The 20,562-nt window shown below is 38.6% G+C and overlaps 1 protein-coding gene across 2 annotated transcripts; it reads left to right on the top strand.

The window, feature by feature from the left end:
* Nucleotides 1–1,046: 1,046 nt before the first annotated feature.
* Nucleotides 1,047–19,947, top strand: LOC122310741 (mannosyl-oligosaccharide glucosidase GCS1). 2 transcript variants are annotated; one of them, XM_043124876.1, is made up of 22 exons: nucleotides 1,047–1,574; nucleotides 1,667–1,740; nucleotides 2,469–2,720; nucleotides 3,792–3,954; nucleotides 4,223–4,309; nucleotides 4,436–4,504; nucleotides 4,890–4,986; nucleotides 5,613–5,695; nucleotides 6,265–6,372; nucleotides 7,037–7,158; nucleotides 7,501–7,608; nucleotides 7,758–7,831; nucleotides 9,506–9,631; nucleotides 10,114–10,181; nucleotides 16,511–16,660; nucleotides 16,738–16,791; nucleotides 17,287–17,343; nucleotides 18,666–18,815; nucleotides 18,935–19,026; nucleotides 19,150–19,259; nucleotides 19,349–19,412; nucleotides 19,511–19,947. In XM_043124876.1, exons 1-22 carry the CDS (start codon nucleotides 1,275–1,277, stop codon nucleotides 19,653–19,655), a joined length of 2,553 nt encoding a protein of 850 aa, XP_042980810.1. In that variant the 5' UTR covers nucleotides 1,047–1,274; the 3' UTR covers nucleotides 19,656–19,947. The 2 variants fall into 2 exon arrangements, with proteins under 2 accessions (XP_042980810.1, XP_042980811.1); XM_043124877.1 differs by having other exon boundaries at nucleotides 1,050–1,574; nucleotides 16,741–16,791.
* The last annotated feature ends 615 nt before the right edge of the window (nucleotides 19,948–20,562 follow it).

The following is a 20,562-nucleotide window of genomic DNA, read 5'->3' as shown; positions in this document are numbered from 1 at the left end:
CATAAAGAGATTATATAAATATAAATTTATAAATTGACGTGCTTTGATGAAATACGTCAAATTATAAAGTTATTTTTAATGTAAGTAGATTTAATGGATTGTATGAAATCACGTCAGTTTGTAAATTTACTTTTATAAAATCTCTTTATTTCTGTAGTAATTTTGTTTATAAAATATAGGAAAAGTTTTTGCATGCTGAAGAATTGTGTTGAAAATATAGTCTTTTTTGTTCTAAATTTGAGTTTCCATTCGATCTGAGTTTTAAATTTCACATAATCACCTTATGTTCTACGTTGTAGAAGGATTTGTAAAAAATGTTGTGTATACTCATCTATAATATATTTTCATTCACTGTCACAAATTTGTTAACTCTTTTAATTTACTAAACATATCACTTTTAATTTGTTCTCCTTAATTCCATCCACCAACTGTTTTCTGTGATAATTCATCTTTCTTAAACGAGTCATAAATAGCCTTGCAATGACTATGTCACAAAAATTTAAATTGTAATATATTATTTTTAAATGAGTTTTGTTACATATAAGTGAATTTGTGTACCGATCTACGTATTAATATTTTCATATTTAAAATTTAAATTAGTATAATTTTTATTAAAATTTGACTGTTTGACCAATCACATTAGATAAATGTCATATTGATATGCAAAATCGCTTACAATAAAATTTTTCCTTTTAAAATAGTAACGATAAACTTACACATTTTTACAACTTTTTTGACATTTTTCTTATGTGAGAGAGAATTTTGTAAGATTTAAAAATTAAATTTATAAAATATTATTATTTTTTATGAGATGATACTATCGCATTATTTAATTATAAAATACACTATAAAATTTAATACCATAATTCCTTAATTAAATAATTATTATTAAAAAAAGGACGGATAAGAACGATACACTGCGGCCCAATCTGGGCTTTGAAGAAAGGCCTTGATTCAAAGCCTCAAGTGACCGATACCGGATCTTCAGCTCAGTAATGGAACAGACCGTTGGCAGTTGGCTGTGGCTTCTGCCTTGGGAGCCCAGATCCTCCTAGCGTTCAAGGACTCGACTCCACTCCACTCCACTCCTGCCCGGCTCACTTATTACACGCTACACGGTTCCACTGGAACTGGTCGAAGAAACGGTCTTGCATTTCTTTGGCGTCAAAGTCAGTTTCATCTTTTGATTCGCTTATCATCGCTACCTTCAAACTACGTAAATCGGCATATGCATCCATGGATTTGATTACGGAGTGAACCCAGATAATTTGGAAATGGCTGGAAGTGGCCGAACAAGTGCTAGAAGTAGAATCAAAACCGGTGCGGATGCCGACGACATAGACAATTCTCTCCGCAACGCAAAACGTAACCTCAAAGCACGTAAAGATAGAAGTAGAGATCACAACTACATTAGGATCTTCGATGTTAATCTGAAAGTCATGCTAGGGATAAGCGCTTTCGCGTTTCTAGTGATCCTCTTCCTGATTCGTCATCTCGTAAATCCTGCTGAAGAAGCTCGGAGACCTAGGGTTGTTACACCGTTTCCGGCGCCAAAAGTCATGGACCTTCCTCAGGTAAAACGTACTCTCTCTCTCTCTCTCTCTCTCTCTCTCTCTCTCTCTCTCGTATCCCTGTTTATCAAATATGGATAATTTGGCAATGGCAGTTTCAAGGCGAGCACCGAGAGAGCTTGTATTGGGGAACCTATCGCCCTCATGTTTATCTTGGAATTCGTGCGAGGTATTTCATTGCCACTGCGAAAATTTTACTCGTCCACGAATTCTTGTTAGCATTATATATTTTTGGTTATTGGAACGGTGGTATATATTTTGAATTGTGGCATTACAACGTACTCTTGTGAAGTGGACTGTGCGTAGGCATGAAAGGAACAGTGGTCATAATCCAGGTCATGGTGGTATCCAGAATCTTCGGGGGAAAGAACGGACCAATTATTTCTAATGTTGATTTATGTGTTTTTCGAGCGGACGTTATTAATGTATAGCTGCATAATAATTCTAGTCGTGAAGATTAAGTGTAAGAAAGCAAGTAGTTGATAATGGGTGTTCATATTGTCCGTTGAAGTATGCATAAATCTGGTTTAAAGATAAAATGTGAAACAATTGTAGCCTTTTAAGCATGCTTAGATAAATAGACTGAGTTTGAGCATGAAAATTAGTGACGTTACGCCTACAAGCATGATTGTTGTTTACTTGAAGTTCATGTTTGAAAATGATTAAAGCCACTCTAATTACTAAAACAATGCACTTGGTCAGGCTACAAGAAGTAATCGAGTTCCCTCAAAAATTAATATTGTTAGACAGATCATTTGGCCATTATTTAGAAAAAGAAGAGGAAAGGATGAGGTTTTTTTGTCACATGTTATGGCTTTTAGATTTGTTCTTATTCTCCATTTTCATCCAACTTTATGAATTACAAAAGATTTGGTGATAATAAGCTGTAACTGGCAGGACTCCACAATCTCTGATTGCTGGTTTGATGTGGATTGGTGTGAAGGATGGAAGATATTTAATGAGACATGTCTGTCAAGATTCTGATGAGCTAAGCACATATGGTTGGACAAATCATAATGGACGTGATTTTGGACACCAAGTTCTGGTTGACCAGGACTTAATGTTGACAACGAGTTTCTTGAAATCGAAGGTTGATGGCTGTGGCTATGGAGGAGACTGGGCTGTTCGGATAGATGTTCAAAGCAAACAGTAAATGACCTGACCTATTTACTATGACATCTGCTTTATGAAATGCATATTCCATGTTAAGCCTGGTATTTTAGTAATATAGCCTTCAAATTGGTGAGAGGGGAGTTGCAAGAAAGCAAAAGTAGCATCTATAACTGACTTGAAAAATGATGAATCTCTTAGAACTGCATCAAGTAATCTCTCAGTTGTTCTGTCTGACTCTTATTCATGAACACCACACTAAGCATTTTGAGCTGTGTAAATAAATTTAAATAGTTTCTCTTTCCAGAGAAGTTGCTTATGCTTTTTATTTCTAGCACATAGCTCCTGATTATCTTGTCACGCACATATTTTGCTTCTTAATATCCTTGAGAAAAGTGACTGGGCTTTCCCTATTTATTCCATTTCTAGATCCTAACTTGTAACTAGGTGTTCTCCATGTATACTTCCTGTATACTCAGGCTTTGCATATTTACTTGATCAAATAAAATCTTATTTTACCCAAAAAAAAAAAAAAAAAAACCTTTTTTTTTCTGGTTTTCTTTTGGTTTGGAAAATCTCACTTACAGACAAAGAGCCATTTTGTAGTGACACATGCTCTAGCAAACCGAACTAAAAAAGCTAGATCTAGTGTTTAAACAACTAAAATGCATCAAATTAACTGATGATGCTTTAAACTGAGCAAAACAATTCTAGTGCTTTGCAGATCTAATTATGCAATACGAATTCTGTACTTCTGGTCTTACATGAAGTGCATAATTAGGCAGAAGACAAACCTTGTTCCAAATAGTTGTCTCATTTATTCTTCATGTTATGAAGCATGAAACTTTGATTGCTGCTTGAGCCATCTTGGCTACAGAGACCCTGAAGGCATGAATGTTATGTTATTGACATAATGGCTGCAGCTACCATGTAGTTTCTTTTTTCTTTTAGGGATGGAGAGTTTGTTCCACCATGACAACTTTGGTAATAACCCCCACATTCTTTTTACAATTGCAATGGATATGGATTTTGGCTGAATGAGGGTGTACCAATTAGCCGGTCAGTAAAACTTCATAACCATTTGTTGCAATTTTTGTTGTTTATCCCCAGATCTAAGTCGACTGAGGACACTACGCATCTATTTTTCTATATGGCTGATGAAGATGACAATGCTCTAAGTTTGAATAGAGACTTTGACATTCATGAGGATTCTATCCTTGTGTCGGGTTCACGAATGGATGTTGGAGGTTGGCAGCTTCATTTAAAATCAATGGTATGTTGGCAAAGGAGTGTACTTGTGAAGTGAAACATTTCTCCATTTTTGGATGATAGAAGTGCTGCCTTTGATTAATCTTGTACCTGAGCCACCAAGCTTTTTGGATGTACTTTCTGGTGATACTATCTAAGGAACTGTGCCATGGAGCAGCATGGTCCTTGACATTTTCCAACTAGCAATATAAAAAATATTATTTGAGGATATTTTGCCTTCTTAGATTGGATTCTGACCCATGGTCAACTTCTTTTTGTTTTCTCTTTTGCAGAATAATTTAGAAGTCCATCATGCTGGCTTTAAGACAAACCACATTCACAATTTATCTGATCTAGTTCAGCAAAACCTTGGGTCACAAGTATGTCAGATTTTCATTTACGTTGCAATTTCTCATTCCATATTTGTGTTAGTCTGTAGAAAACGGTGCAGCTTCAAATTGCTAACCTGATTATTGATGTCTTGCCCTCTGTGTGCATGTCATCAGGCAAGAAAGTTTGGTCGACTGCAGCTATCTGACACTTCAGATGATTCTCCAAATATTCTAGTTTTTCAGGTATGTGGTTATAGATTTAATGAGTTCTACTTAGTTTTGAAAATATTTAAGGATGTTAGAGCTACAGGTTATCTGCCTTGAAAATATTTAACTACATAAATATTTAAGGATGTTCAAGCTATGGATTATCTGTCAGCTGCTCAAGATTTTTCTTATGTTTTCTTTTCCTAGTCCATTGGAGGCCACTTGAACTTATGGACTACTTAACAAAATGTAGCAGCTCCCATCTCCCCCTCCCATAAAAAGGATATCCCTAGTGAAAGTGGGTTTCAATCCGTGGTATCAGATATGCAACCAATTGTTAATAACCAAGCTAACCGACTACTTTCATCCTTGGATGCTAAATTCTCACAACATTCTCCTGAGGCTTTCCATTTCTGTGCAGATTTCTGCTCAGATACCTTTCAAAATAGATATTGCGTTTGTCTCTGGAAATGTTTCCCAAAGCTCAAGAGTGGAAGAACGTGTCAGAAGACTCACTGGTACCCTCCACATCCATTAAATATGATAATATAACTGTCTTATGCATTTTCAAATGTTTTGTTTATCTCAAACTTGAGTCTTGGCATGTCTGCTGTGCTTCATTAAAGCACTAAGGACGTGTCTATGAGAAACCCCAGAAAGTGTACAAGGTTAAAAGAGGGTAAACATAGAATAATGAAGCTCTTGAGCTGCATAAAATTACAACTCTTGCTGGGGATGTGGGGGTTTTATCTTTCAATCATCATTGTAGCTTAACGATATGACTAAAATGTTGGGCTCTTTGCACCATTTGTTGAATCTCACTGCTAATTTGCTTTCTATCATGGTTTCTGTAAATTCCGTAAATTATAGTCCTCTAACCTTTTATAGGACTCATTACCACAAATTTATTTAGGATATGTTACTCTATATTAAGATCTGTAGGCCTTTTCTTTTTATATTCTTGGCTTGATAAGTTTGAAGCTAGGGCCTCATCCCCCAATTCCCACCCCTCCCTTTCCATCTTAAGTGAGGCTTAGGGGCCGGACTTTCCTAAATTTTGGGAAAGTTTTCAACTCTAGCTTCCAAATGAAAAGTTGTTATTTGTCATTTCTAGCTCTCTTTTAACTTCACTGTCAAATTTTAGGTACCTTACTGACTAGTCAATTGAGAGAGAAGCAAAGAGAATTTGATGCTAAATACGAGAAGAGCTTCAACCTGGCTGACATGGTATCGAACTGTTGATCTTTGGAACTATTTCTGTTTACTTCATTATCTTTGTGGTTTGATACTGTACATAACACACTTGCATCATACCTGGTTGTTGAATGTCTTGAAGTCAGTGAGATTTCCCCGTTATGATAGTGCATTAGTTCTGAATGATATGATGGAATGGGGAATGTACTGGACTAGCTTATTATGTCAGTAATTGAATTACTTACAAAAAATTTCTTGGTAATTGAATTAGTTTGTCCACCATCTTGAGTATTGTGATGTCATTCTTTGATGTCATATCGGAAATTCTAAATTCTGAAACAATTAATTAAACAAAACAACTATAGGGGCTGGTTAAATACATTCATAAAAAAACAGTGTGAATCAATCCTTGACTGCACATTTTCAATCACTTGACACTTTCTACATGTTATTTAATTCAAGAAAATGGGAAGTACTGGTGCAAATTAATGGAAGGCAGAAAAGTCGTCACTCATTTAGTCTTTTTTCCTTGATTTTCCATTTATGCAAATAAATATTATTTTGCTTCAACTTGAATTAAAAATATGGTTTTGTATGTGCAGATCGATTCCGAATCTCTGAATGTCGGTAAGGCTGCTCTTGGAAACTTGTTGGGTGGCATAGGATATTTCTATGGCCAGTCAAAAATTTCACTTCCACGAGACCCCAATGTAAGTAATGTGAATTTGTTGAAGTTTTATACGTTATTTGATGTAAGATCACTTTTGGTACCATCTTAAGTATTTAAGTGATTGGCATTGATAATCCCAAAGATAAATGATGACTCTGTCACATGACTTAGTCTACATATAACTTAATTTTTGTGTTACTGCATGTACTGAGTCGTACCATTCAGCATTCTCAAGCTTGATTTCTAGTTAACTTGGTCATAGTGATTAAAGTGGAGTTTGAGATCTTGAGAAGTATTTTAGTTGGGTATCTACAGAATAATCAATAGATAAGAAGCAAATGAAGCTATCAAGGGTTTCCTGTCTTTCTTGAGGCTTGCAGATAACAACTAGATAGGGACTTGCTGAATAATGATCTATAACTTGATTCACTTCACATACAGAACCAATGATTTTAAAGTAGAAGCATATCTCAGAAATTTAATAAATAAATAAAAAGTATTAGGTGTTAGGCCTTTTGCATTTCCTTCCATTGTTTGTGGTTTTGCATATCTTCTGACAAGCTTGAAGATAGCACAGTTTCATTCTTTATTTGTTTTGCTGTTCTTTTCCTTCTTTTATAACTTGAAACTGCTATTATTAGTACTTAGCATCAGCTGTTTTGGACATCTGACAAAGTCATGCTGTGGGCCATTTTCTCTTACAGCCTGGGGGTCATGATAATCTTATTTCATATTGGCCAGCTGAGCTTTACACGGCTGTTCCAAGTCGACCCTTCTTCCCGAGGGGATTTTTATGGGATGAAGGTTTTCATCAGCTGCTGATCTGGTTAGTGGTCTCTTTTATAGTTCAAATCAAAATTCTATTGTTCCGTTTTCACAAGTGAAGGCTTCCTGCATGTTTTACACAATATGTGATCTCTTCAAATTTGATGCTTGAACTGTTGATAATTTGCATATACACAATATAGAAGTCTTAATGATAGATTGGTATGGTATGTGCCGGAAGAGCAGGGACACAACAGATCATCTCTTCTCACACTGTGAAGTGGCTAGAACAATATGGGTTTTGGCCTTCCTTTTGCACTTTTTCAGTTAATATTTTCTATAGTTATCAAAGAAAATTCTGATCAGGTGCTACCGTGTTACTGATAAAAAAAAATCTGACCAGGCGTTGGGATGTTCACATTTGCTTGGATATTATTGGGCATTGGCTAGATCTAATGAATGTTGATGGATGGATTCCACGTGAGCAAATTTTGGGTGCTGAAGCTCTAAGGTGATATATCTTTATTTGACTATTTCATTTTTTTTTAAATGTCACTTAAAAAACGGTTACATAGGGTATTTATTCAAATATGTGGCATAAATTTAGTGTTTAGATTTCTCCAGTGAAGTGATGCAAAGTCTTTACTGGTGTACTTTCAGTAAGGTCCCAGAGGAATTTGTTCCCCAGCATCCCACTAATGGAAATCCTCCAACTCTGTTTTTAGCGTTACGTGGTATGGTTCTCTCAATGAACTTTTTGTAAAATTTTGCTGCAAAGCCTGCTTCCCATTATTATATTATGTTGAAATTTTGAATCATTTGTAAATTAAGATAATGCCATTGAGTTGTTGGTGATGCTTATGTTGATGCTATTGTGTTGATGCTTCTGAGCTTTGAAGGGTAGTTTGGTAATTTAGGATTATTTATCGTTACTCATTGTGCAGCAAAAGATCAAGCTTTTGTTAACTGGATTGTCTCTCTTTGACAATCTGTCTTTTTCTGCGCGTCCAAAAGTGATTATTAGCTCAAAACTTACAAGTGAAGAGAAGGACAATCAAAAATTAAGGAAGGAAAGGACATTTGATAATGAGGGAATGGATCCCTTCAAAACACATTTGCAGATGATGCATCAGTTCATCACTTACCACTTCCTAGGTGTGGATAATCGGAATTGATTGTTTATATCAAATGAATATGGAGTCAGTCAATGCGGAAGGAACATTTGAACTCTAAAACTGATCGCAGGCTTTACTGCTCTTTCATACCACAATGCTAGATGCAATTATGGATGTAAAACATTCATGAGATGAGAATTGTGTGAACTTTTTGGGAAGCAGATCTTAATGATGAATACTAAGAGAGATGCTTCACTATTTATATAACTGGTGCTTCAATGCTTGAGAATTTTTTGGAGCTTCTAGCCAATGTTTCTTAATAGAAAGCAGAATGGTATTTAAAGCTTTATATGTGACTCAGTTTTTCAAGATGGTCTAATGCTAAATATCTCCTCAATTCAGGTTGAGATTATTAAAAAAGAATTTTGATTAAATGAATGAGAAGTTATCTTGATGTGAAAATCTACAACAATAGCTCATATTTTTTTCATTGGGTAGCAGACTCATGATTCATTTAGCTGTATCGACTACAAGTACAAGGTTTTGCTGTTGGTTAAAAAATAAAATTGGACTATACTGAATTGAGAGCGGTGAGTGGGATTGAAAATTGGACTACAACTCATGTTTACTGATTTTGTCAGGCTTGGTAACATGTATATGACAATTAGGCATTAGAGCTGGAATACAGTCATTTGGACTTGGTTTTGATTTTGATCACTTCACGATTTGTAAATTGAATGATATTATCAACCTTCAGATCTTAGTGAATAAATAAATAAAATTCACCGTAAGACTTTTCAGTCCTAATACTGATTGAGTAAATGAGGAATCGGGGATGCCTCTTCAGACTAAGTTTTGATTTTAATCACTTCATGATTATTAAATTGAATGATATTATCAACCTTCAGATCTTAGTTAAAAGAATACAAAATTCACCATAAAATTTGTCTGTCCTAATCCTGATTGGGTAAATGAGGATGGCCCTTCAAACAAGGTGAACACTAACCTTTGTGGTTATACAGAAGGTGAACATCCTGTGCCTTTATGTGCTGAAGAATTGAAATCAAGCCCATGTCATCTTATGTGTATCCATGATGAATTGTCTAAAACAAGATTTTCTTTTAGAATGTGCGTATTTCATGTTTGTTTTTCAGTTTTGCTTGACAACAGGAGATTTATATCACTTGCCACTCTTTCTTTTCATATTAAAAATATACATATATTATCCAAGTAAAAATATACTTCTTCTGTGAAGCTAATTCTGAATATGCCGTGAAACTTTCCTTCTTCTAGAAATCGTCCATAGCTTAAAGGAAAAAAGGTTTGCTGCCACTGAAAGTGAAGAGATCTCTTCATTTCTAGAACGGGCTTTTGTTCGCCTGGAAGCATGGTTCCAATGGTTCAATACTACCCAGTTAGGTACATAACGTTATCTTTATTTTCTTCTTTAACTTTTTCTTTCTTTGGGGTTGGGCAGGGATGTGTATGTTTATAGGTTTTACATTAAGTTTTCTAACAACACAAACCTCCTTTCTCAGACCCTGATGCCATCTGGAATCATATGATACGTATAATGATTGTGTATACTTTTATTCAAGGATATAGATTTTGTAGAGTACTTGCGGCCATGATATTTATGTGCATGCTAGTAATCGAATACGTATAGAAAATATGTAATTTTTTTTCTCTGGTCATCTATCTAATGCAAATCTCCCTAGTCGGAGCTTGACAATATCCATGATAATAGATTTTCTAAACAACTGGAATCAACATGATGACATATGCATGCTTGTGCATGTGATTGATTTGTCTCTCTTGTATTCCCTGTGTACTTGGATTGTGCCTTTAGCGCTTTAATGAAATCTATATTACTTATAAAAGAATTATATTTGTTAACCCAGGCAAGGATAGGAGTAGCTATTATTGGCATGGGAGAGACAGTACGACAACTCGTGAACTAAATCCGAAGGTTCTATTCCATAACATTTCATAAATCTTGAAGATTCTTTTTTTTTTTTTTTGATAAATAAACAAATTGTATTGATCAATGGCAAAGCCAGTATTACAGCTCTAACGCCCTAACTAGGTAGGCACATTAGAGAGAAGAAAATCATGCATGGCCATGCCATTAAAGTCCACAGCAATTGCCCAATTACAAAGAGTTCTAAAAAATAAAAGTTTAAGCTCTTCCACTGATCTTTCTTGGTCTTCGAAGGTTCTCTCGTTTCGCTCCTGCCATACGCACCACATAATGCATAGAGGGATCATCTTCCAAATAGCTTTAATTGGCTTTCTGCCCCTTATATTTGACCAGCTGGCCAGCGCCACCTCCACTGTTTTAGGCATTACCCAAGCCATATCCACTCGCGAGAATAACTCATTCCAAAGGGCCCTTACCGTATCACAGTGTAAGAGGATATGGTCTACCGATTCTCCCCCTCTTCTGCACATACAACACCAGTCTGTGATAGTAATCCTCCTTTTCCTCAGATTATCTATAGTAAGTATCTTTCCCAGGGAGGCAGTCCAAACAAAGAAGGATACTTTGGGAGGAGCCTTATTTCTCCATATTTTTCTCCAGGGACATAGAGAAGTGGGCTCATTGATGAGGGCCTTGTAGAAAGATCGAACTGAAAAATTACCTTTGTCTGTTATAGTCCACCACAAAACATCTTCTTGCTGGCTATTTGGTCTTATGGAGTATAAGAGGCTATAGAAGTCTGCGAAAATATTACTTCCCAATTCTGGGCAGCCCTACTAAAATTAATGTCCCAAAGAATCTGGCCCCCCTCTAACTCCATGACGTCAGCCACTGAAGCCTCCTTATCTCTAGCCAACTGAAACAAGGGAGGGTACACCTCTTTCAAAGCCCTACTAGCACACCATACATCGCTCCAGAATTTGATCCTTGATCCTGAACCCACACAGAGCTTTACATGACGGTTAAAGACCCCCCATCCTCTTCTTATTTGTTTCCATAACCCCACTCCATAAGCTCCCCTTACTTCTCTAGTACACCACTCCCCCCATAGACCACCATACTTCTTCTCAACCACCAATTTCCATAGAGAATCATGTTCCTTGGCAAATCTCCACAGCCATTTACCTAAAAGCGCACGATTGAAAGTGCTTAGGTTTCGAACCCCCAAGCCTCCCCCTGGAATAGGACGACACACTTGCTCTCACTTAACCAAGTGGAACTTGAACTCCTCTCCCAAGCCCCCCCCACAAGAAATCACGTTGGAGCTTCTCAATACGAACCGCCACACTTGCTGGTATTGGGAAAAGAGATAAGAAATAAGTAGGTAAGTTTGAGAGTGTACTCTTTATCAATGTAATCCTTCCTCCCTTTGACAAGTACAATCTCTTCCACCTCGCCAATCTCCTCTCTACTTTTTCGATTACTGAATCCCAAACCGCAGACGCCCTCGAGGCACTCCCTAAGGGAAGTCCCAAGTAAGTATAGGGAATGAAGAAATCTTACACCCCATCGTTCTCGCTAGGTGGTGAATATTAGAGACTTCCCCAATTGGCACCAACTCTGATTTTTCCAAATTCACCTTTAAACCAGAGACGGCCTCAAAGCAGAATAGTAAAGTCTTTAATACTTGCATCTGATTTTGCTCGGCTTCACACATAATAAGTGTGTCATCTGCAAACAGTAGATGAGAAATGATCAAGGAATCGCTGTCCGGGTTACCGATCGGGAACCCTTTTAAGAGTCCATTTTCAACCAAGACCGTGAGCATCCTACTTAGGGCCTTCATGACTATCACAAACAGTAAAGGTGACAAAGGATCCCCTTGTCGCAATCCACGAGAACTCTGGAAGAAACCAACTGAGACTCCATTTATCAACACAGAATACTTTACCGTAGATATACACCAGTGTATCCTTGCCCTCCACCGTTCCCCAAAACCACATCTCCTTAGCAAATGTAGCAGGAAATCCCAGTTGACATGATCATAGGCCTTTTCCATGTTTAGTTTACACATGATCCCTGACTTTCCATCCTTCAGTCTACTATCAAGGCATTCATTGGCGATTAACACCGTGCCCAATATCTGTCTCCCTTTTACGAAGGCATTCTGGGGTTTCGTAATAAGCTGCCCCATAACCTCACTCAGCCTGTTTGCAAGTACTTTTGAAATTATCTTATACAACCCGTTCACTAGACTGATAGGCCGGAACTCCTTTAAATCCATAGGCCCCACCTTCTTGGGTATCAGTGCGAGAAAAGTGGTGTTTAGACTCTTCTCAAATTTTCCAGCCATGAAGAACTCCTGGAAAACCTTCATAAGATCCTCCTTTATTACCTCCCAACAATCTTGGAAAAAGCCCATAGAGAAACCATCCGGTCCTGGAGCTTTATCCCTGGCCATCTTCCTCACTACCTCAAAAACCTCTTAACTCTTCAAACTCCCTTTCCAAACAAGAAGCATCATTTGACCCAACAGTGTCAAATACCATCCCAGTTAAGGGAGGCCGCCAACCCTCCTGCTCTGTCAATAGGTTCTCATAAAAATCAACCACATGGTTGTGAAGTATCTGCTCATCACTGCACTCCACACCGTCCACTATCAGCTTCTCAATATTATCATTTCTCCGATGAGAATTTGCCATTTTGTGGAAGAAACTTGTGCTTCGGTCTCCTTCCCGCAACCACAAAGCTCTAGACTTTTGTCGCTAGGACATCTCTTCTAACAAAATCAATCTCTCAATCTCAGTTACCAACTCTGATCTCCTGTCTTGTTCTTCTTGTGTGAGTGGTTGTATCTCTTCCAGTCTCTCAATCTCCTGGAGTTCCAAGAGCTTGGCTTTCTTGGTTACTCCTACATTGCCAAAAGACTCCAAGTTCCATTCTTTTAGGTCTCTTTTTAGAGCTTTCAATTTACCTGCAAAAATGAAGCTAGGAGTACCTTGAAATTGATATGAAGACCACCACTGATTGACCCTTTCCACAAACCCTTCCGATTTTAACCACATGTTCTCAAATTTAAACGGCCGACGACCATTATGAACTCCCCCGCAATCGATCAAAATAGGCCAATGGTCGGAACCAATACGGGGCAAACGCTTCTGCCAAACATCCGGGAAGTGGCTTTCCCATTCTGGAGAAATTAAGAACCGATCCAATCTGGACCAGGACTGATTGTTTGACCAAGTCGCGGTGCCCCCAGCAAGTGGCAAATCCACCAAGTTCAGATCAAAAATAAACTCTGAAAACTCCTCCATGGCTGGTCTCAATCTTCTAGTGCCCGATACTTCACTCGGGAATCTTACTACATTGAAATCCCCCCCATACACCATGGAAGTCCCCACCAGGAATGAATCCCTGCTAGTTCCTCCCACATAAGCTTTCTTGCCGGGTCTAGATTGGGACCATAAACACCTGCAAAAGCCCATAAGAAATTATCGGATACACACTTAAAAGAGCATGCTACCAAATACTGCCCTACACAATCCTCCACTTTTTCTACCACCCGTCGATCCCACATAACCACAACCTCTCCTGATGCCTCGTTTGATGCCAGGAATGACCAATCCACATGACTACCCCTCCATAGACTCCTCACGATTTTCCTATCAATCAACTTCAGCTTCGTCTCCTGTAAGCACACAATATCCGCCTTCCACTCCCGTAGCAGATTCCTAACCCGTAGACGCTTATTCGCCTCATTTAGCCCATGGACGTTCCATGACACAATTTTAGGCTTCATTGAGGAACAGATTGCCCCTTCCCTTTCACCCTTCCCCTACTAGCACTACTCTCTGTGTTCATCAACCAATCTAATCTTTTGAGCTCCCTGTGCTTCTTCGATTCACTTTTAGATTTTTGTTTGTGGCCCGCTTCGATTGCTGTAAAAAGAGGCATAAATTGTTCCTCATAACCTTCACATTCAATCCCCACCAGTTTCTGAATTTCCTTCACCTTGTGGAAGACCCAATCTGAAATAACTGGTTGTGCTGGTAATCGATAGTTCAATGGCACAGGTTCCTCCACTCTACTGATCTGATAGCCCTAAAATTCTCCTTCTTCTGGTAGGTCATCCAGCCCTAACTGTCGAAACACATCAGGGGAGGTGAGATCTTCAATCTCTTCATCCACCGAGTGCTCCAAACCCTCCAAACCCTCCCCCTCTTCATCCACAGCCACCAACGGTGCAGAAGAAGCCTCCACCGAGCCCAATAGCAGTGGTTCTGAGCCTATCGGGCTTCTCTGACCTACCTGAGCCTGAAAAGACCCATCCCGGTGTAAGCACGAGCTCGGCACAAGACACGGCGGCGTCGTCTCCTCGCTTAGGGTCGCCGAGACCTTGTCGACGGTCTCTGGTATCACCGTCGGCGAGGTCTGTATCGTCGCCGAGACCTTAACGGCTGACGGCTGCCTCGATGATGCTTCTGCGTCTTCAGAGGTGTCGCGGGAGCCCGGGTTGAGAAAACCCGGATCGGGGGAGATAGGACCCGGATCTGGGTCTTCAGATGTGGACCTGGGCTGAGGAGGCCCATGCCCGAAACGAGGCCCTCCACGAGTGGAGGCCTTGTTTCCGTGTGTTAAGTTCCAGGGCCCCAGGCCCATTTCCAGGCCTGTGGCTTGTGTTTTCTCCAGCCCTAAGAAGAGCCCAGCCTTATTGGGTTCATTAAACCCCTTATTCTTAAACGCCACCGTATTGTTATTCACGTTGTCATCCTCCCATCTCCCTCCTTTTTCCTTAACCATCCCGACATGCTGTCTGACTTCCTCCAACTCCCTCTGCAACTTCCTCAACTGCCCCTGTAGCTCCAGCAGGCGTTTACTGGACACCCACGTCTCCTGTCCAACTAGCCTGCCAGACTCTACATTTCGTACGTGGCGTGGGTCTCGACGTTCTCCCCCATCAACGTGAACTGCACCACCGACTGGCCCCCTCTACACCTTCATCGTTCCCGTCGTGAGAACCTCCTTGAAGGTTCTGCCCACAGTGTTTGAAGTCATTTCCACTCTGTTTCTCTGCACTCCACCGGCTGTTCCCCGCCCATTTCCATTGGTCTGAGCCATTTCAATGGCCAAGAACTTCACTTTCCTCCATCCCCATCCATCTTTACCTTCTGGAAAACAGAGCATCCGGGTTCTTCCTTCCTTTCCATATTCAGCAATCGACAAAAATCTCCCACGCCTATTCGAGCAACGTTGAGCAATAAAACTGCGATAACCCTCTCTGATTACCGAGTACACCTCCTTCCTTCCCCCCTTCAGGCAGTCCTCCAACACTTTTACTAACCACAGTGCTGTGTTTCGACCCACCAGTAGATCGTACCTCTCTTTCCATCCATATTCTGAAAAACGCATATTATTACCCTCCTTAGTCAGGGTAAACAACTTGGACTCAACTGCTACTTCACGTGAAACTACCATAGTTCCACCAAGAAAACTGCTAAAACAACACCAGAAAACTACACCAACTTCCCCGTGACCCCCTCACCACTGTGAGAAGTTACATGTGTACGGAGAGAAAAAAACTGATCCCTAACAATTTCCCCTTTGTATATCATGTTGTGTGGTCATACCTCTGCAACTAACTCCATGATACAAAGGATTCCAGTAATCTTGAAGATTCTTTTTCCCATCTCTTTCTTTTCTAATTTTTAATTTAGGTACAAAACTTTGTGTTTCTTTAAACAAGCTTGATTTTTTTCACTTCGGTTTTTTTATTATTATTATTATTATTATCAATTATACCTTTTTTTTCTATCTTTATTATATATGGCTTGGTGACAGAACAGCATGATTTGGTCAAGTCAGGACCAGTTGTGCATCAGGGCAGATTATTATAATGAGACATTTAGGCAAATGTAAGGTTGTTAAGGGGGCCTTTTCAGATCATGCAGCAAAGTGCAACCTCTTTTTTCTTTTTCTTCGTATTTTTTCTAACTGCATTTCTGATGCTAGGAATTAGAGAGACCTGGTAAAACCACTGTTCTTTATCCGTAATTCTGACTTGTTTTGCCCCTTGGGATTCTTAAAATAAAATTATTTGGTGGCCAAAACACATCTGGGTGTAGTGCCATGTGCAACTTTGCCAAATGTCATTACCACTCACCATCTAAACATAATTTAGTTCTGGAAAACTTGACGCAATTGATTTTTTGGTGGTCTTTAGTGCTAATACGATGGTCATACATAAATTCCAAAAATTGGATTTATTTTTGGTGTCCTACTCTAATTTACATCATTATACCATGTAATGTTGGATTACTGAGAAAAGTTTTACCGACTGAAGATAAGTGGTAAATTGGCATTGTTTCTGACATCTCCAGACACTGTCATCTGGGCTGGATGATTATCCACGAGCTTCACACCCAAGTGAAGATGAACGTCACTTAGATCTCAGATGCTGGATGTATCTTGCAGCAGATTGCATGCACTCCATCGCTGAGCTTTTTGATAAGGATAATGAACCCAGAAAGGTATAATAATTACAAAAGATATCCAGACATCTATGAGCACTCATATATCAATAATTGATATTTGAAATGAAATGAAGCAGGATTATGGTACAACAGCTAAGCAGCTCTCAGATTTTGAAATTCTGAATCAGGTTTGTTTTATTATCATGCTGTCTGAAAGTGTTTCTCATTTTTCTGCTCTTTGATGCTGCTTGATTGGTAATCCATGAAATGTTGGGTTTATTTTGTACCAGAAGCAGTGTAGTATTTCTGGAATCTTTGTCGCAAGTAATTGTTCCCTCGCTGTTTTTGGGAATAAAGAAATGAGGGTAGTTGGGGAAGTTATATGGATGTTTATTTATTTATGCGGGACTGATGTTTCGAAACTCTACTAAAATCACAAAAAGAGGGGCCGTACCCAGCAGAACATGGTGTATACAAAGGGTTACCCCTGAAAAGAGAAAGATTAGGCCCACTGAAGTGCAAGTCAAATTCAAAGCTCAATATATTAACTCTAGGAAATTACTCAAAGCCTTAAGGATGCAGTTGATTATTAACTAGACTAGATGTTTAGCTGTGTACATTTAAGAATGGGGGTTGCCATGATAGTTTAATATATACCTCATACATGCTTGATGTTTGAACAGATGCACTTTGATTATGCGTATGGAGCTTATTTTGATTTTGGAAATCATACAGAAAAGGTATGCTGCTCGTACGTTTTTTTCTCTCTCAAAATGTGATATTCTTCCTTTGATTGCATTTTCATAATAATACCTGCACCTGGTATATGGGTTCTCCACGATTCTATGATTGTGTCAATGATGCAAAGATTCCACAAGATTCTATCTTCCAAACGGTTGTTGATTATATATTGAAATGTTTTTGCCTATGATGTCCATGTTTTACTCGTGGTGATCAAGTGCTCGGGAGATGACCTTTTTCTTTTGTTTTATTTTTTTACAAGTAAACATAAATTTTATACATGAACTCGCTTAACAAACAAAGGGGAAAAGAGCTATAAAATCCTGAAAACTAGAAATAGAAAAAGGAGCACAATAATGGGCTTTTTCCACTGGTAAAAGGTGTTTAAAACAAAAAAAACTTCAACTCCAACACTGATCGTTCGCAGTCCTCAAAGCTATGCCGGTATCTTTCCTCCATATGCCACATAGGATGCACAATGGGACCATCTTGCACAACGAAACATGCCAATGGTGGCTTAATAGTCCATTGCAACATGTTAAAAGCTCCACCACCCATTAAAGCATCAACCACTTGATCCCAAAGAGATCGAAGAACATGCTCCATGAAATGCTAGCAACGTCACAATGTAATAGTAGGCAATCCCCCGTCTCCTCTCTTTTTATACACATGCAACACCAGTTGACAATTATCATTCCTTGTCCAAGGTAAGGATTTTCCTCATTGCCGTTGTCCAAGTGAAGAAAGCCACACTTGGAGCAACCCTATTTCTCCAAATAAGCTTCCAAAGGATTGACCTTTATTCTGAAACCATGAATGCTTATTTATCTTATCATTTGTTGAGTTGAAGTTCATTAGTCTACCTATCGAGGAAAAGAAGTTGAAGTTCATTAGTAACCTTCAATTTTATATTGCCTGTGGCTAAGTGAGTTATAATTGCTGGTTCAGGGACTGTAAATTTCTGGGCTTCTTAGTGTATATATATATATATATATATATATTTTTGATAAGTAAGAAACTTCTATTGAAGAGAATGAAACTAGGCAAAGCCCATGTACAGAGGAAGTATACAATTACAATTGCCTGTGGCTAAGTGAATTCTAATTGCTGGTTCAGGGACTGTAAATTTCTGGGCTTCTTAGCATATAGAAGGTTCGTATGTACCATCGTCATTGAAACAGTAGGCGTAGAAGGATTCTGTAGTCAAAATGTCAAATAGACTCTTGCCCTGCTGAATCAGACATCCAGTTGGTGAACTGCCATAACCTTTTTGTTTACAAAATTTACCTGCTTGTTTTGGATTTTTCTTTTATCATACTAGGTTCGTTTAAGTTGGAAAGAAAAGAAGGTTGGAGACAATTATGCAACTAGAGAGCTTGTGCGTGCAGTGTTAGAAAGGCCTGAGCTGAGATTGGTTCCTCATGTTGGTTATGTTAGTCTTTTCCCATTCATGGGGAAGCTCATTCCACCTGTAAGTTACCAAGACAATCTAATCTTGATGAGAATGTTTGAGCACTACTTTGGTGTTTGTCTTGGAATAGTTGTGTCCACTTGGTATCATATAGACATCTCACATGTATTGGTTGACAGGGATCATGGATTCTGGAAAAACAGCTTGACCTAATCTCCAACCAGAGCATCCTATGGACTGACTATGGACTCCGTTCTCTTGCCAAAACAAGGTGTGTCATCTACTCTTGTAAATCAATATCATTTATGCATGCATTTATTTTATGATGACTTACTTGGGACTGTTGATTCTAGAATTATCTTTACTAAAATGGTAAATTTTTTGTATACTTCAGTTCATTATACATGAAACGCAACACAGAGCATGACCCACCTTATTGGAGGGGCCCAATTTGGATGAACTTTAATTACCTAATTCTTTCAGCACTCCACCATTACTCTAAAGGTATGTTCATAAAAGAGCTAAAAAGAACCAAAAGGAACTTAACAAGAAATTCTTTAACAAAAAAAATCTTTTTTTGGTGATTGCTACAGAGGATGGACCGTATAGGGACAGAGCTAGAGCCATCTATAACGACTTGAGGGGAAATTTGATTAGGTACCGTTCATATATGTTTGTCTGCATAATGCTGAATATGACTTAATCTCACCTGAACTCGCCAATTAAATTTGAATTGCATTAATCCCTTAATGCAGAAATGTGGTTCTCAATTATCGCCAGACGGGGTTTCTATGGGAACAGTATGATCAGAAGAAAGGCAAGGGCAAAGGTACACGGCCTTTTACTGGTTGGACATCACTCGTGGTATTAATCATGGCGGAAGTGTATGGCGAAAGGTAAAACACATTATTATAGATTATTTAGGACACTTGGAATTATTGGTGTCGTTCCCCATCCCAAAAAGGATAGTTAGATGTTTGATCGTTCAGATCAAGATGCATGCCATAGCAGTAACCTCTGATGGGAATCATCATGCAAGCATTAGCGTAATGCTTTGCACGAGCCTAAATTGCAGGAGCTTGTGATTTAAAGCATTTTGACAATTTTGTAATATGTAAACTGAGGATGTGGTACGACTCGGGGTGCCTTCTGATTTTTGCGAATTATTTAGCTCCTTCAGTTGAAAAGGCTAGGAAGATGGTCTAGGTCATTGATGAGTATGGGAAGTAAAGTATTCAGTCAAATGAGCAAAAGATCAGTCTTTCGGCGCAGCCACCCATTCACACGACGTAGTTGTGCTGAATGTTAGGCTGTTCGACATTGGCAAGCAGTGGATATCCCAACTCTTGACAAACTGGTGAAAATCACCCCCACCAAATGAGGATGCCATTGCAAACAGATCAACCGTTCTAGTATCCGTAAGTGTCGAGACCTGGATACCGTGACCTCTGGAAGCCAAATGGAATCGTTTAACTCATTGGATTGCTCGTAATCCCATTACTGTAAAACAAACAGCTAAGTAACGGAACCAAAAGGATCATATTTTACCGTCAGCCATTAGTTAGCATAACCTATATGCAACGCACAACCCTCGGAGAAAAATTTCCTCAAAATTTTGTTCAAACTTGATCTTTAAGTGAAAAGTAAATACATAAAATAAACTTTATAATATTTATTACTACCCATAAAAATATTCTGGATAGTATTAAATGAGCAATGAAGGATTTAAGTGAGGACCGATTCAATAAATCAAGGGATTCAGATAATTTTGAATCGGTTATTTCATTGTTAATAAAAAAATATTATA

This window comes from Carya illinoinensis, chromosome 5 (genome assembly GCF_018687715.1).
Source record: "Carya illinoinensis cultivar Pawnee chromosome 5, C.illinoinensisPawnee_v1, whole genome shotgun sequence".
Classification (NCBI taxonomy): domain Eukaryota; kingdom Viridiplantae; phylum Streptophyta; class Magnoliopsida; order Fagales; family Juglandaceae; genus Carya; species Carya illinoinensis.
Note: the sequence above shows the minus strand (reverse complement) of the source record. Positions and strands in the feature narration are given on the sequence as shown.

Excerpts from the sequence above, each read along its gene's own strand:
- LOC122310741 (XM_043124876.1), top strand. The coding sequence starts at position 1,275 with ATGGCTGGAAGTGGCCGAACAAGTGCTAGAAGTAGAATCAAAACCGGT. Across the intron at positions 1,741-2,468 it reads TATCTTGGAATTCGTGCGAG|GACTCCACAATCTCTGATTG; the intron begins GTATTTCATTGC and ends TGTAACTGGCAG. Across the intron at positions 10,182-16,510 it reads CTCGTGAACTAAATCCGAAG|ACACTGTCATCTGGGCTGGA; the intron begins GTTCTATTCCAT and ends TGACATCTCCAG.